This window comes from Aphidius gifuensis, linkage group LG6, assembly GCF_014905175.1.
Source record: "Aphidius gifuensis isolate YNYX2018 linkage group LG6, ASM1490517v1, whole genome shotgun sequence".
Classification (NCBI taxonomy): domain Eukaryota; kingdom Metazoa; phylum Arthropoda; class Insecta; order Hymenoptera; family Braconidae; genus Aphidius; species Aphidius gifuensis.
In genome coordinates this window covers 1880944-1897964 of record NC_057793.1, presented here as the reverse complement: position 1 = coordinate 1897964, position 17021 = coordinate 1880944, and the positions used below count along the sequence as shown (strand labels likewise).

Here is a 17021-nt window from a genome sequence, read left to right as displayed (position 1 = left end):
TAGAAATAAAAAAATAAAAATACAAGACAAATGGGTAAACACAAAATGCAAATTAAAAATTATCAAAATAATTAAATAAATAAAATAAATAAACTCAAAAAAATAAGGAAATATTTTTCATTTATTTAAACATCTTATTAACTAACAAAAAAAATACATCATCCTGTGATATATATTATTGTCAACGTTGACAAAATTAAACTAAGAAAAAAACAAATTACTTTAATTGAAAAAAAAAAGATAATAAACATAACTCCAAATTTTTAATTGGAAAAGAAAACAAAAAAAAAAATAATGAAGATAGGCTTCGTTACCTACACGTGTCTGAGTTTGACTCATTTTGAGAAAAAAAGGAAAAAAAAAAATAAAGTTTAAATATATTTAAATAGTTTGAAGTAATAAATTAAGTAAATATGGCTTTTTTTTTTCATTTTTTCATAGATAAAATATATAAGCCAGGAAAAATAATAAAGAAATAATAAAATTGTTGAATAAATTACTCAGACATTGAAGTGTTGACAGTATGAATAATTCTGTTGATGTGCTTCATGACCCTTTCATCTTGAACCTCTTCATTAGCAACAATATTTTCCATTATCTCAAAGAGCTTTGAATTTTTCCAAAAGCCTGAATTTTCACCAACAGCTTCAAGTAATTCAATAAAGCATTCAATATCATTATCATTATCAAATTTCATGAATTTCATAATGCTCTTTGACATAAATTCAAAACAGAGTAAATGTTGTTCATACAATGCACAAATAAATAATATTTTTTCATAAGTTGAATTACCAAGTTGTTCATCACAAACATTATCAAGTATTTTTTGTATTTTTATATAATTTGAACGTTCATTGGCAACTTTTGCCATTAAAATACTGTAAAAATCAGAAAGACTTGGTGCTACTTGAACTTTTTCAAATAATTTTTCAAGTAATTCTTTTATATTATCATCAGACATATCAGCATTTAATAATTCAATTTTTTTAGTAACATTATTTGTATATGCATTATTTGAAACTGGATTCTTCAAAATGTCATCAAGTTTTTCAGTAAAATTTGATTGATTTTCAATAGCATCAGTTGATACAGTATTTATTTCAGCATTTTTATTTGCATCATCATCTGCATTTTTACTTGTATCATCATTTGCATTTTTACTTGAATCATCATCTTCATTTTTACTTGTATCATCAACTGTATTTTGATTTGCATCATCAACAATTGTTTGTGTATTTTCAGCATCAACATGTACATCAACTTTAATAACTTCTTGAGATTCAATTGTCTTTTCAGAATCATCATTATTATCATGAACAACTTGAAGAACTGAATCACAATCGCTATTTTCACATACTGGTGAATCAACAACTGTTGTTGGTGCTCCATCATAACGAAGTGTTTTACGATCATCATCTTTTTTACGTTCATCATTTGCATTTGATGATAATCCATTGTAATTACCACCTCTTCTACGATAACCATGTCTATTATTATTATCATCATCATCTTGATTATTTTTACGTTCATCATCACGTGTTGTACGTTTATAACGATCAAATGTACTATCACGATTATCCATCGGTGATCCATTCTTAGCACGTTCATCATTAAGTTGTTCTTCCAATTCAGCATAACGTTTTTTCAATGAAAAATAACTTGTCTTATGACGCTGACGGGCTACTTCATCATCACGTGATGCACAAAAATGTTTAATCACTTTTTGACTTATTTCAGTAACAACTTGACGTTTAAACTTGAAAAAGAAAAAAAAATAAAAATATTAAAAATAAATATATATTAAAAATAAAAATAATATTTATAAATTTGGAAAAATTTTTCATGTTATTATTTTATTTGTTATCAAAATAAAATAAATATTAAAATATTTTTGTTGTCAAGTGAAAATTTTTCATTTAATCAGCAAAATCAATGGGGGGGACAAAAAATAAATAAAATAAAATTTAATTTTACCTCTTCCATGTATGTTTTGAACCAAGATGGTATTGTTGAAAAATCAGAAGTTGTACCACCATGAGTAGTTGATGATGATGTATTTTGACGAGGATTTGATTGACCAGATGAATCAGATGGGCCAACAACATCTTTATTAAATGAATTTCTAAATCTTCTTTTTGATTGTGCTCTTTTTTCAAATTTTCCATTACGTGGACCATGTTCCTGGGGTCCACCTAAACCACCTGATCTTCTTGATCCTGCTGCAATATCACCAGGTTGTGACGACATCATATTGCAATCTGATAATAATAATAATAAATAATTAATCAGCAAATTAATATGATAAATTCATTTATAATTAAAACAAATAAGTTGGCAGAAAAAAAAAAAAAAAACAATATGAAACCTGAGAGAATTTAATTTTATTTATTTTTTTTTTTCTTTTATTTCTTTCGAGTGTAAACACAAGAGACAAAGGAATCAGAAAAACAGTTGATTTTATGTGTGCGTCCAAGAATGGCGGATGGAGAAAAAAAAATTGTATTTAATTTTTAATTAATTTAATAATTTATTATTAATTAATAAACAGGATTAATATAATAAGTTTTAAAATAATTGTGTTTTTCGTTGGAAAATTTTGATTAAAAAAAGAAATAACGAGAAATAAAATAAAAAAAAAAAAAAAAACGGTTGAGTAAATAATTTTTATGATGTAATTTTAATGGGATAATTAGTTAATTAATTAATTTGACTTACCAAATGTTTTTTGTGATTTATTTGATTAACAAAATAAAGCTGGTTGTATGAAAATTGGACAAATTAAGTAAGTTGAAAAATGAAAATTTAAGAACTGAATATTGCGATGCTACTTCGATGAGTTTACACAACAAAATGTGAAGAAAAATATGAAAAACGATAGACAATCGGTTGGTTCAGGCAATTGGGCACAATTGGGCGTTTGAGGGGAACATAATTCTAGTTACTAAAAATTGAGGGGCAAAAAAAAAATGAAATCCCTAGAATTCAAATTTGTTTGTTTTTTTTTTTTTTTTTTCAAGGTAACAAATAATAATAAAATTAATTCAATTCAATTATCAATATTAATTGTTTCTATTAATTCAATTATAAAATTAATAATTAGATAATTTAATTTTAATTTTTATTTATTAAAAAAATTAATAAACAAATAGAAAAATTTTGATTTAAAAAAAAATTAGATTTTAAATTTTATTTGATAGTTTTTTACTAAATAATGTAATAATTATTTTTTTTTGTTAATTATAATTATTTATTCTTTTTTTAATAAATAATAATACGCAATTACAAGGGTTAAAATGGCGATAACAGCGGGAAAATTTGAATAATTTTAATAAATAAAAAAAATTAGTATAAAAAAATTTGTTTTAATTTTTAAACAAAAATTTCTAGTATAATTATTTAAAATAAAAAAAAAAAAAAAAACAATTTTATTATCTAAAAATACATTAATAAAACTACAATTTTTTATTAAATTTTTTTTTTCTCTTGTTTATTTTGTTTTTTTTTTTTTTATGTGTGAAAGACAAGACGCCGAGACAGAGACGACAAGCTAAGAAAGCTTGGACCAGAATCAAAAGTTTTATTTATAAACCATCATGGCTCTCAGTGATTTTTGCATCCAATACATACTTTTTGGATGCCTTATTCTTCTTGGTGTAAGTACAAATAATTAATTAATTATTTAATAAACAAAATACAATTTAAACAATATAAAAAACCAACAAAAAAAATTCTAAAAAAACAAAAGAAAAATAAAATTATAGATACACAGACAATAATTCCTTTGTTTACATTTGCTTCATGACTTTTTTTTTTTTTTTTTAATGTATATTTACAATATAATTAAATCATGATAAATTATTTATTAACAATAATTAAAACCATCCTTATTTATTTAATAAAAAGAAAATAATATTTATCTATGGCCCAACTGTTTGTATTGATTATTCTTTTTTTTTCTCTTTGTGTTTTAATAAATAGCTATTAGATTATTTGTATTTTACATTTTCTATTATTTTTTTTATAGATAACAGGGCTGATTGTTTGTGCAGCAGGAAGTTTTTTTATCTATGAATTTCATGATAAAACATACTCGGATTTAAATATAATAAACTACGTTGATTTTCCATCAGTTGTATTACTTTTAACTGGGTTATTAACCTTTGTATTGGCAATTTATTTTTGGAAATTCATTGATTTTAAATACAACTATCAACAATGTATGCTTGTAAGTATAAATAATCAATAGATAATCATTTAAATTACCTTAAAAAATTAAAATTATATATTTAGTTTTCAGTTATTTTGTTGATAATTGTTGCTGTTGAAGTTGCATCTGGTCTATGGGCACTTTTTAAATTCGAAGAACTTGAAACAGTATTATCAACAAGTCTAGAACAATCACTCAAGGACAAAGAAACATCAATCGTCTCGTCTCATGACGAAATTCAGGTGATAATTTATTTTTTAAATTTATTTTTATCCAAAAAAACATAACTACATTAAAGCTATTCAAATAAATAATAATACAATCTAATTTCAATGATAAAATATCTAAAAATATCATTGATAAATTTATCAGTATAGTAATTGAAATATTAGTCATCAATTTATCATGAAAAAAAAAAATAAAAATTAAATAATTTTCAAGGTTTTATTTCTTTAAAGATAAAAAAGGAAATAAAAAAATTTGCATAGCTTAAATTAACTTTCTTTTTTAATTGTATTTTAATTAATTTATTCAGATAAATTGTTGCAATTACAATTCAACAATTGACAATTATTTCGACATATTACAATGCTGTGATTTTAAGCGTCATGATAATACAACAAAAATTGAATGTGAAAATTATTATGGAATTGAATGTCGACATTTGGCAATTAATCATCATCGTTCAATACTTCATCGTGTTTTTTTATTAGCACTATCATCAATATCAATTCAAGTAAGTTGAAATTAAATTTACAAAAAATATTTAAACAAATAAATAAAAAGTAATTATTGATTTTTCATTTTCAGCTTATTGTTTTACTACTTATAACAAATTATTTTAGATCAAAAAAAAGCTTGAAAAAACGTCGTCGTACTCGTCAACGTAAACCAACAGAAATATAAAATTATTATTATCAACATAAATAATTGTGTCAATAGTCGTTGATGATTCATCGAATGAAGGTCTCGATAGCTATCATTTCCAAGACAATATTGTCATAATATTATTAATGACATCAACTTTAAATCTAGTTATCTATTCAACAAAAAAACAAACACCAAATTGACGATAAAAATAATCGAAAAAAATTTATTGACTAATTATTAATTTAATATTTAATTGTGAATATTTTATTTAACACAAGTATGTGAAAATAATATATATACTCATGTACAATGTGAGATAACAAAAAAATAATATGGTGGGGTTAAAAAAATATTCGATGAAGGTAATAATGTACGAATAATATATGCCAGTTGAATTTAACTCGTTGACAAGTGAAGAATCTCATTCGAAAAAAAATAAAACAAATATAACTTTGTTTGAATTTCTAGACTTTCTTTCGGTTCGCCGGGTTTATTTTTGTTGTTCACTTGAGTTTGTTGAACCTATTTAATTTATATATTCATTATATTATTTTTTATTGTTTAAACAAAGGGACTAATCATGATGGATTGTGGGGATTCATGCATCAAGTACATTTTATTTGCTTTTAATTTTATATTTGTGGTGAGTTGATCATTTAAAAAAATTATTATTTTTAGTTTATTATTTTTTATTTTAAAATGCTTATGTAAGCATACTTACTGTGTATTTCGTTATTATGAAAAACATTTCGATGCGAAAAAGAAAATAATATTATTTCAGTAAATTTATGTATTTCTTTATCAACTTTTTTTTTTTTTCTTTCGAGTTGTCATGTGGTTAATGATAACCAGCATATATTTAAAATTTATTATCAAACATTTTATAAACTCAAACGTTGTCATTAAGTGACCTTAAAAAAAAATAAAAATATAATTTATTAATTAATATTTATATGTAAATTATTTTGTAAGAATTTAATTTTTTTTTTTCTACAAAGAAATCTTGTGAACCCTGTAATTATCATCTCCTTTTTGAGAAGGGCAGAGAAAGAAAAAAAAAGATTTATAAGTAGATAATGTTGATACGGTTCAGGTGGAATCCTGGAAGTGCCTGGAAGTCATGATGATGCTTCTAGAAGAAAAATAATAATGATGATCGTTGTATTGACTAAATATATAAAAAAGATAGATGTTTATAATAAAAAAAAAAAATGTTGCTGACCATACAAACAAGCAACTCACAAAGTCCATCAGACTTGAACGAAATTAAATGAAAAAAAAATCGAAAAAACTTATGCACCGTTCACTTTGTATTTGTGTTGGGTTTAAATAAAAATACATGTCTCACAAACACATAATAATTTTCAAGGACAAACGTGTTTTATGATGATGCAAGAAATTTTTTAAACATTATTTTTTAACAATATAAGATTGAGAGAGATAGATTTTAATATAAGAGAGAATGTTTTTTTTATTTGTAAGAAGAGAAGTAGAAGAAAAAGATGATAAACTTTTAGCTTTAGCTTCACAAGCTGAACGTGAATAAGTTCAGTTTCAATCCTTCTTTACAATCACGCTGTTACTATTTTAAAAAATTATATTAATTATTCTATTTTTAAGCTCAAATTGAAGCATTAAATTTTCGTTTATAGAGTAATAGTATTTTTTTTTTTGGAGTATTTTTTGTCTTTGTAATTTTAATATTTAGTTTGAATTAATTTATTCAAAAATGTCGTGTGCTATTGGTGGTGTTAGATTGTTATTATTTTTCTTCAACTTTATCCTTACTGTGAGTTTTTTTTTTAACGACAAAAATTAATTATATTTTGTTGATAATTAAATTTTAAACAAAAAAAAAATTTAGAAATTATTTTTTTCAGCTTTCTAACTGTAAATTGTTTTTATTTTATTTTTTTTTTTTCAAATCTAAACAGGAAATTGTTTGATAAACAAGTTTTGTAAATAAAATTATTTTTTTTTAAATTACTTGTTTTGTCGTTATAATAGAGAAAAAAAAAATTGTCATTGTAATTTTTCTATTGTGCTACTTTTTTTTATTTTTAAATGTAATTATTAAATAATAATAATTTTTTTTTTCAAGGATTGTTTTATGGGTGTGGCATATTTAAATAATTAAAAAAAAAAAAAAAATACTTGCAAGTTAAAAATAACTATAACTTTTTATTAAAATAGTTTATTTTTATTTTTACAACAAAATTATTTTACGAGAGAGATTTACAACAATTTATTTAATGCGAATTAAATTTAACACTTGTTGGTCGAAAAAAAGACACTTGTTTATTTGCAAATTGCGACTCAGTTTAGTTTATCTTTATCGGTGACTCACCTCGGATATGATATGACATAAATAAAATCCATGAAAATATTTGCTTAAATATTAAAACAGAAAAATGAAAAAAACTAAAAAATAATAAACTATCCAGGTCAAACGGAAGTTAAGCAAAATCATAAAATAATTATTTATTTTTTTTTTCAAATTAGTCTAAATTTTGTTTGGCAAACAAGAATGGAACTGGATGAGTTATTAATCACATTTATATTTAGATTTTAATGATAACATTTTAGCTTGAATCATCCAGATAAAATATCATAAAAAAAAAGCAGAAAAAAAAACAATCAATCAAAAATAATTTTAAAATTAAAGAAAAAAAAATCTAAATTTTAAATTCAACAATAATATTAATTAAAACAATTTATTATTAAATTAGCAACAATTAATTATGTATTTTTTTTATTTAAAAAAAAACAAATGTAATGATAATTTAATGAATTTTCTAGCTATGTGGACTTGGAGTGGTCATAGCAGGTGTTATAATCAGAAGTGATTTCAACGATTATGCTGATCTTAAACCAGAATTGGCATCACAAATATCAATGTTATCAACACCACTGATAGTTATTGGTGCTGTTATATTTATCATTGCATTTTTTGGATGTTGTGGTGCATTGAGAGAGAGTCACTTTATGATGAACACTGTAAGTTTAATTAACTTTAATACAAAAATAAATAAATTACTTTTACTAATATAATTTTTTTCTTTTCAGTATGCTGTATTTTTATTAACAGTTTTAATCATTCAAGTAGCAATTGGTGTTTATACATTCTATGAATTGGAAAATAATAATAAAATTGTTGAAAAATTTTATAGACATGAATTTAAAAATTACTGGAATGATACAAAATTCATTGATGCTGTTCAAAAGAGCGTGAGTTGAAAATAATTTATCTACAATTTTTGTAAAGTTATTATTCTAGAAAATAAATGTTTAAAATTAAATAAAATATGTTGCTTTTCAGTTACAATGTTGTGGTGTAGAGTCTAAAAATGATTACAGTCAATCAAATTGGAATGGAACAATTCCAGCTTCTTGTTGTTCACATGATAAAATGCATGAAAATGAATTTTGCACATCTAACATTTATCAAGGTGGATGTTTAGAACCGTTTATTGATGTTATCAAAGGTTTAATTCAATGGGCTGGAGGTCTTGCAATTGGTGTTGCTGTTGTTGAGGTAAATTAATTTGAAAAAAAAATATTATATTTGTCTAATGATTTAATTTATATAAAATATTTATATTTATTTTCAGTTTGTTGGAGTTGTGTTTGCACTTTGTCTTGCAAATTCAATTAAAAATGCTGAACGTCGAGCTTACAGAGTTTAATATTTTTTATAATAATTTACATTATTTAAATATTAAAAAAAGAATAAATTTTAAAAAACTTTTAATAATATTTTTAAATTAAAAAAAATATTTTTCATTTATTATTGTATGTTATTCATTTGTCAATTTTAATTTTCATTATTTTTAAATAACAAAATAATAAAAATATTATATAACAATCAATAAGTATATATAAAAACAAAAAAAAAATTATTTATTTAATAATTGAGTTATAATATTATTTGGTTTTTTTTTTTTTTTCAAGTTTATTTGTATTTTATTATAGTCACGAATAATAATTTATTTTATCTCTTTACTAATTATTAAATAAAAATTTATTTAATTATTAATTAAATATTTTTAAATCAACAAAATACTTTGGTCTATTTTAATCCACCTAAACTCCATGATTTTTTACAATTAATTATAATCAAAAAATAAAATTTTGTTATGAATTTTACCATTAATTTTTTATTAACAATAAATAATATAGAAAATTTTTAACAATGAAATAATAAAAAATTCATTATTTTAGTGAAAAGAAAAATTACAGTTGAATATTCATTTAAAAAAAATTAAAGTGCTTTGATTATTTATCAATAATTATTTGCCTATTATTTAGTGAATTTTGTTGATTCTCAAAAAAAAAAAAAATTGTAAATAGTAAAATGGTAATTGATAATTAAAAAAATAAAAATGCAAAAGTATGAGAGAGCGCGGTTAACCCGTTACAAACTTGAAAGGGCTCAACAGGTGAAAGAAGACCAACATATGGAAAGATTAAGCAGAAGCTACATCTTTTCCTTAGCTACAACTTCCCCGAAGGGATGCAGCACCCCACCTCTCTCTTAGTATTCACTATCAATTTTTTGTTCATTATATACAAATGATTTTCTACTTCACCACATGTGAGAAAGAGTAATCTAAGTAGATCTATCGGCCAAATTCATAACTAATTATTAACATGATTTTCAAATTTTAAGATTTAGCACTTTATCCAGAAATTACAATAATATTCTCAACTGTATGTCTTAAATAAATATATCCTAAAATTAAATATTTCAATAAATGTAAAAACAAAAATAAATAAAATAAAATAAAATGGTTATTGATAAATAATTTTGATTGATTGAAAAAATAACAAAATCAATTCATTATTGAAAAAAAAGAAATCACAAAAATTAAATAACAAATACAATAAATAAATTATTTGTTTAAATTATTTATTTTTTAATAAATAAATGTAAGTTTAAAATATTTTTTTGTATTATGTTATCAAGTCATAAATGTTTTTTTTTTTTTTTTAAATTAGTGATGATATGACACTAATTACTACTGAACTCACCAATAATAACATCTTTTAGATAAAAAAAAAAATACCTCAAAAACTAAAATAATATTTATGATAAAAATTTTTATCAAATAATAGAATTTTTTTTTTATTTATAAGGACAGCTTTTAGCCAATCAAAATGAATTATTTAAATCACATGATAAATCGACTTGAGTTTTTAATAAATTAGGTCAACTGTATTTCGCCCCAGGGTTTTTATTTTTTTTTTCTTATATTGAAAAAAAATAAATTCATTAAAAATCTATTTCAGTCTTTTATTTAAAGTCAAACATTTTGTATTTAATATTATCAATTTTATTCAGTCACTGAGAGAAGAATTTTTAATCAATTTTTCTAGTTAATAAAAAAAAATTAAATATACATTATTAAGATGAATTGCGTAATAAAAATTGCAGAATCTATATTATTTTTTTTCAATTTAATAGTATCAGTAAGTTAATTAAATTTTATATTGTTAAAAAAATTTATCTCCATTGTTTTTTTCAACAATAAAAAATTTCATTTAAATTTTTTAAATCACAATAATAATAATTGCTAATTTTGGGATAAATAAATGATGTAAATTTTATTTACAGTTGATTTCTTTGATGATGATTGGCCTTGGCATGATAATAATATTTAAACTTTATAATATTGATAAAATATATCTGCTTTTTGGCGAAACAATTGTAACAACTTTCGCAATAACCAGTATAATTTTTGGATTAATTCTATTTGTTGTTTCGATTTTTGGCTGTTGTGGAGTAATACTAGAAAAACATGTTATTATTATAATCGTAAGTAACAAATAACAAAAAAAAAAAAACATTAATAAAAAAATACATATTTATTGTTGACTTTATTATTTATATTTTCAAGTATGCTGCATTTTTATTGACAATACTTATCATTGAAATAATCATCGGTGGATATAGTTACTGTACTTTGAAAAATGTTGATAATCTCGATGATAAAAATACATTATTAAATCCAGAATATTTCGAATCAATGATTAATTCTTCTGATTTAATTAGCCAACTTCAATCATTAGTAAGCTTAAAAAATAAAGCAACTTTTTATGTTGTTTATTTGAACAAACAATGATTATTATTAACTTATTTTCTTCAGGAAAAATGCTGTGGAATTTTTGGCAAAGACGACTATTTTTTGATAAATAATTCATCAATTCCTGCATCTTGTTGTCCAAATAAAAATAATGATGTAATTTGCAGTAAAAATAGAGATGATATTTATCAAACTGGCTGTCTTTCTAAAATGCAAATTAAATATGGAATCAATATTATTATGGTATTGATTTTCATTGGCATAATTGAGGTGAATGCTTGAAAAAAAAAAGCTAATAATAATTACATAAAAAAATAATTTGTATTTTTTTTTTTCAACAGGTTTCATTTATTATTTCAAGTCTTTGTCTTGCAGATGCAATTCAAAAATCAATTGTCCATAAAAAATTGATGAAAAAAACAGTAGAATAATTAAGTAAATTCATCAACAAAAATTAGCATGTAGAAATACAATTAAAATGCATTTATTTCTGCAAAGAAATAAATTCGAAAATCTGAAAAACGAAACAATTTATAAATAAATTATAAAACTGTATAAATAAATTATTTTTATATCAATAATTTTTTCATTTTATATATTGTCATTATTTATTAAGTTTGCTGAAAGAAGATAATTTATTTTTTACATTTTATTTACAATCTCCTTATTTCATCTTTTCATCTACACAATTAATTTTACGATAATAGTACCTTTTTATTTTAATTTCCAAAAAACACATTTGTCTTTAATAAAAAATCAGAGAAAAAAAAAAAAAAAACACAACTCAATTAAATAAAAAAATACTATAATTTTCGAGACAAATTTTTTTTTTTTTTTTATTTTTAAGCGAGGAAAAAAAATCAGAATAGCACATTATTTCTGAGCTTTTTTTTTTAGTCTTGTTTGTGGTTCAATCAGTCATCACTACAAAGCGTAATTACAAAAGAAAAAAAAAAAAAGATTAAGTAACTTTTTAAATAAATATTTTGATCGTTTTATAAATAAAAAAAAAATATATATATTTATATAATTTATATAAACAATTGTTCAATACGTTTATAATATTATAATTAATTTTTAATTTTATTTAATCTTTTTTTTTTAATATTTTTGATTTATTTTTGTATTTTATATTTTTTAAAATTTCAAATGATAATTATCATGATAATAATAAACAAATAAAAAAAGAAATAATAATATTTGGTAGATTATTTTTTTTTTTAGCTACCATTTAATTATTCACAGACATTTAATCGCTTTTGGTTTTTATTCCAAATAATTGGGAACAAGTTGAATTGACTTCAGGCAAATATTTATTTTCATAAATTATTAACCAACTATTTTTAAATTACTTTGAAATCTTAATTGACAAATACAATTAAATATAAATTATTTTCTTTATTTTGAATAATTTCGTTGTCAATATTGATTACGTCAAAAATAAATACAAAAAAAAAGTAAAATTATCTCATAATTTTTCTCATTTTACCTGTCTCAACTGTTCCCAACAAAAAAGAAACAAAAAAAATATATAAACCTTTTCCCTAAATGTATAATAAAGTTGATAAAAAAATTCTTAAATTGTATGATTCATCACTTTTTAATTAATTCAATTATAATTCCATTCACCTTAATTTTTAATTTTTTTTTTCTTTAAATTTTCACTCATTCATACGTTTATTTTTAAATATTTATCATTTAATTTTCCGGAAGCTCATTGCTGTATAAATCCTCCAGAAATTTATCAACTAATATAATAATATTTGTTTTTGTTCGTTAAATATTATTTGGTATTTAAATAATTCACAGTGGTGAGACTTTCATAAAATCAATTTTTGGCAATAATTTATCAAGTTCACCTGATGATGTTGATGATGGTGGTGATGTTGATTGTAATGATACTGGTATATCATCAAGAAAATCAAATGATGCAACAGCTTCTCTTTCTTTATCACCATAACGAACAAAAAAATCTTCACCACGTCCAATAATTGATGGACGTGTTGGACCCCAAATTGATGGAAGCCGTAGTACTCGATGAGCCTGGACAGCTGATGCTGAGACACACATCAATGTTTTCAATCTTTTTTTTTCTTTTTCATCATCATCATTTTAATAATTATTATTTCAACTTTTTCTCTTCTATCTTTCACCCTTGATTTTATATTATTTATGATTATTTATTATTTTTTTTCTTATCCCATTCGCCAATTATTTCTTTCACTCCTCTAAAGCTTGGCTAGTTTTATTTATTTATCGGGCAGACATAGTTCGGCTTAGATTATTTCTATTATCCATTTTTTTTTTCTAATAATAATAGCATATTTTCTTGATCAATCAATTCGTTGTTAGGATCAAATAAAAAAAAAAAAAAAAGGAATTTTTGTATTATTATTATTTTTGGATAATTATTTAGAGAAATTTATCATCACTAAGCCGAACTACGTAGCTCTTCTCGTGACAATCAAAGCAAACCGCATAGGCGCTACCATCTGAACAGAAAATAATGAAAATATGTGGGTAATATGTACATTTAACGATAAAATAAAATTAAAAAAATATTTATGATATAAATAAATTAAAAAATTAAGCTTATGAATATATTATTTATCAATGAAATTAAATGAGATGAAATGATTTTTGTTTTTAGTATTTTAGAACAACAAAAATTGTTGATAAATTATGGAAAAAATTTACAACAATTTTGATAATTAGCAGTGTCTTTAAAAGCAGCAAGTGATGTAAAATAATTGTTAGTAACAAAGTTATAATATTAATAACAAAAAATAATAAATAAAAGTTTTTTTAATGATAAAAATTATTTCAAACCTTTCTTCTGTCTTCTGTATCTGTGTAATCTGTGAAGATGACGATAATCTGGTGGTTCATCACCAGAATCACTACCAGCAGAACCACTGCTTGATGTTGCTGATGAACTTTCACTACTTGCAAGCATCACGTCAAGTAAATTTGCTCTAGCCTGAAATAAAAATGAATATATTATAAAAATAAAATAACAAAATGAAGATTTATGTATATATTATTTTACCTTTGGGTCGGTAAAGTCGATATCACGTTCAACGTGAACCCATCCAGTTGGACAACAACATGCAAGATCTAATTTATCAATTTCAACTCTTTCTTGTATTGCTTGTCCATCTTCTCCTTTTCTAATCATTCTGTTTAATTCATTTATAACATCTTTTGATGTTGCTTTTTCATGAAAACTTAAACCTCTATCATTTTCTTCAACAAGCATTGGTGCTCTTTCTGGACTAACAACTGTACTTGGTGTTGATGATGTTGCAGCTTCTTCATCTTCTTCTGGAACAGCAACTAATTCACCAAGACATGGACCATTTAAAACACCACTTAATCCACAATATAATTCTGTTCTTTCATCTTCAATTAAATCACATTCATGAAAATTATTTAAATTATTAATTTCAGCAGCAGCAGTAGTACTAGCAGTAGTAGCAGTACTAGCAGCAGTTGTTTTTGTAGCTAATGAATCATTAATTTCATCGTCATGTACAATTTCAACAATAGCATTATCATCAATACAAACATCATCATTATCATCATCATTAATTTTACTAGAATCAGTAGCAAGATACATTTGTTGTTCAGCAATAAAATTTAATACACTTTGTAATGCTTGTTCACGTTCTTGTGGTAATTTATTACCACTTTTTGATGAATTACTAGCAAGACTTTTTGTACTTTCAAATTTAACTAAACGATAAAAATCACGTGTAAAATCAGTACCAATTGATGGTGATTCATTATCATCACTACAACCAGATAATGCTGCTGATGATCTTTTACTTGAATAATCTAATAATTTTGTATCATCATCACTACTCCATGATACACCTGGACTTGATGCATACGGCCATGGACCAGATGTTCTTGTATCCATTAATAATGCCATCAATTCACTACCAGTACGATCAGCTAAATAACTTGAACCATTCCATAAACATTCATTTGAATCTTCTTCAAGTTCAACATTATTATTATTATTATTATTATTATGTTCACGTATTGATGGTAATTGTAATAATGGTATATTATTATTATTTATTATTAATTTTTGTTTATCATAATTAATATCATTTTTTAAATCATCATTTGATGATAATGAAAAACTCCAATCTTCAAGTTCAGCTTTATCATAATCAAGCTCAAGTAAATCACGATTTTGTTGTGCTGTACGTGTATCATCAAGACGTAACCATTGTTGTACATATTCAGCATCCCAATTATCATCATCAACAAGTATCAATGATGATGAATCACTATTATTACTATTATTATTATATTTATTATTATTATTATTTAATTTTTTAATACAAAATTGTGGTAATGGTGATGATGATGATGAGGATGCTGATGTTGTTGTTGTTGTTGTTACTGTTGTAGCTGTTGCTGTTGATGATGATGTTAATTTTAAACACAAATGACTGTCTGAAAAACTTTTAATAATATGTTGAAATGGTAAAAGTTCTTTAGATGGTGGATAACTGTGACGTGGATTAAAACCAACAGTTAAATTTAATGGTAAAAATAATACATCTGGATCACCAATATCAAGTGTTATTAAACGTGAATCTGTTGATAAATCAGCTTCAGTTTCATCATTAGCTTCTTTTAAATCTTCAAGACCACGTTGTTGTTGTTGTTGTGAGTAATTTTGTTGTAAATAATTTTGTTGTTGTTGTTCATTATTTTGATCATGACGATGACCAGATTGATCAGCTTGTACATCTGATGACATTGTTGAATAACCCTCGTCACGATTACCACTTTCTGGACTTTCTGAACCTTCTTCTTCTGATAATTTTTGTGTTATTGGATAACGTATACGTGTACGTTGTTGTTTTGTTGTTTGTATTAATGGTATTTTTAAATTTAATGAATGTGGACGTTGTAATTGTAACCAATTATTATCAATACCAAGTGTTGCAACAAGTGCTGTTGATCCAACTTCTAATAAATTATGTAATAATTCATTTGGTGAATTTTTATTACTATTATTATTTGTTTGTGATAATAAACCAGTTAATGTACGATTTTGAGTTTCTAATTCACGTATTCTTCTTTGTAATGCTCCAATTTCTTCTCTTAAACCCTGGATTAAAAAAATTAATAAATTATAAATTATAGTAATCAGAAAAATATTAAATAAAATCATTTTTCGAAATAATTACTTTTTGTGATAGAAGAGCACGAACAACTTGATTAGCAACATCATCAAGACATCTTTCATATTGTTTTCTTTGTGAATCAGCATCTCTTGCTAGTGCTTCAAGACCACGTAACTGTCCACGCATCGATTCATTTTCAAGTTGTAATTTTGATATTTGATTTTGACATTGATGTAATTTTGTCTGTAAAAAAACAAGAATAACTGTAGTTTTATTTTTTAATTTTAAATTATATTTTGTTTAATTATTAAAGATGGTGCTTTTTTTTTGGATATGATGCATGATAAATTGTTAATAACGTACGTGTTATTAGTGTGGTAAAGAAATTAAATGTTAAATTGTATAAGGGGTTGGATGAAAATGAGTGCCAGAAGTCTGGAAATGACAGGAGTACTAATAGGGTGCGTGTACATGATTTATGACAACATGACTTGGTTTAAGTCCAAGGTTTTGGCCTCCACAATATCAACATTTATACTCAATCTTCCAAGAGACATTGAATTTCACAAACAACAACAAAAAAATTATAACAATAATAGTTATATATTTTTTTTATATTTATATTTTTCACAATGTCTTTTTTTTTATTTTTTTTTATTCTTTGATTGGATAAAGGGAAACCTTTGTCGATGTCATCGAACTCTGGCTTCC

At 23.2% G+C, this 17021-nt stretch overlaps 4 protein-coding genes and 1 long non-coding RNA gene across 9 annotated transcripts in view; 2 read left to right on the top strand and 3 right to left on the bottom strand.

Annotated features, from left to right (window-relative positions):
• Nucleotides 1-103: 103 nt before the first annotated feature.
• Nucleotides 104-2940, bottom strand: LOC122858744 (protein PFC0760c-like). The gene is made up of 3 exons (XM_044161854.1): nucleotides 2716-2940; nucleotides 1975-2258; nucleotides 104-1756 (listed from the first exon to the last, which is right to left on the bottom strand). Exons 2-3 carry the CDS (start codon nucleotides 2248-2250, stop codon nucleotides 497-499), a joined length of 1536 nt encoding a protein of 511 aa, XP_044017789.1. The 5' UTR covers nucleotides 2251-2258; nucleotides 2716-2940; the 3' UTR covers nucleotides 104-496.
• LOC122858745 lies at nucleotides 2443-5720 on the top strand. The gene is made up of 6 exons (XM_044161855.1): nucleotides 2443-2782; nucleotides 3521-3653; nucleotides 4025-4225; nucleotides 4291-4449; nucleotides 4743-4943; nucleotides 5018-5720. The coding sequence occupies exons 2-6, from the start codon at nucleotides 3594-3596 to the stop codon at nucleotides 5111-5113; spliced, it is 717 nt and encodes a 238-aa protein (XP_044017790.1). The 5' UTR covers nucleotides 2443-2782; nucleotides 3521-3593; the 3' UTR covers nucleotides 5114-5720.
• On the top strand, nucleotides 5456-10157 carry LOC122858746 (CD63 antigen-like). 2 transcript variants are annotated; one of them, XM_044161857.1, is made up of 5 exons: nucleotides 5456-5720; nucleotides 7877-8074; nucleotides 8144-8305; nucleotides 8397-8612; nucleotides 8689-9868. In XM_044161857.1, the coding sequence occupies exons 1-5, from the start codon at nucleotides 5658-5660 to the stop codon at nucleotides 8761-8763; spliced, it is 714 nt and encodes a 237-aa protein (XP_044017792.1). In that variant the 5' UTR covers nucleotides 5456-5657; the 3' UTR covers nucleotides 8764-9868. The 2 variants fall into 2 exon arrangements, with proteins under 2 accessions (XP_044017792.1, XP_044017791.1); XM_044161856.1 differs by lacking the exon at nucleotides 5456-5720 and adding an exon at nucleotides 6556-6866 and having other exon boundaries at nucleotides 8689-10157.
• LOC122858747 lies at nucleotides 5813-6421 on the bottom strand. The gene is made up of 2 exons (XR_006374318.1): nucleotides 6300-6421; nucleotides 5813-6209 (listed from the first exon to the last, which is right to left on the bottom strand). It is a non-coding gene; the product is annotated as an uncharacterized LOC122858747 (long non-coding RNA).
• A 1584-nt stretch (nucleotides 10158-11741) lies between the features above and the next one.
• LOC122858743 (probable serine/threonine-protein kinase DDB_G0282963) overlaps nucleotides 11742-17021 on the bottom strand; it is a 53225-nt gene continuing 47945 nt past the window's right edge. For 2 of the 4 annotated variants that reach the window (XM_044161852.1, XM_044161853.1), the window contains 4 exons: nucleotides 16374-16553; nucleotides 14210-16294; nucleotides 13990-14140; nucleotides 12769-13217 (listed from right to left, as the gene is read on the bottom strand). In XM_044161852.1, the coding sequence (XP_044017787.1) occupies nucleotides 12964-13217; nucleotides 13990-14140; nucleotides 14210-16294; nucleotides 16374-16553 (2670 nt within the window). In that variant the 3' untranslated portion in view covers nucleotides 12769-12963. Of the gene's footprint in view, nucleotides 13653-13989; nucleotides 14141-14209; nucleotides 16295-16373; nucleotides 16554-17021 lie in introns of all 4 variants that reach the window. The other 2 variants (XM_044161849.1, XM_044161851.1) reach the window with 2 other exon arrangements.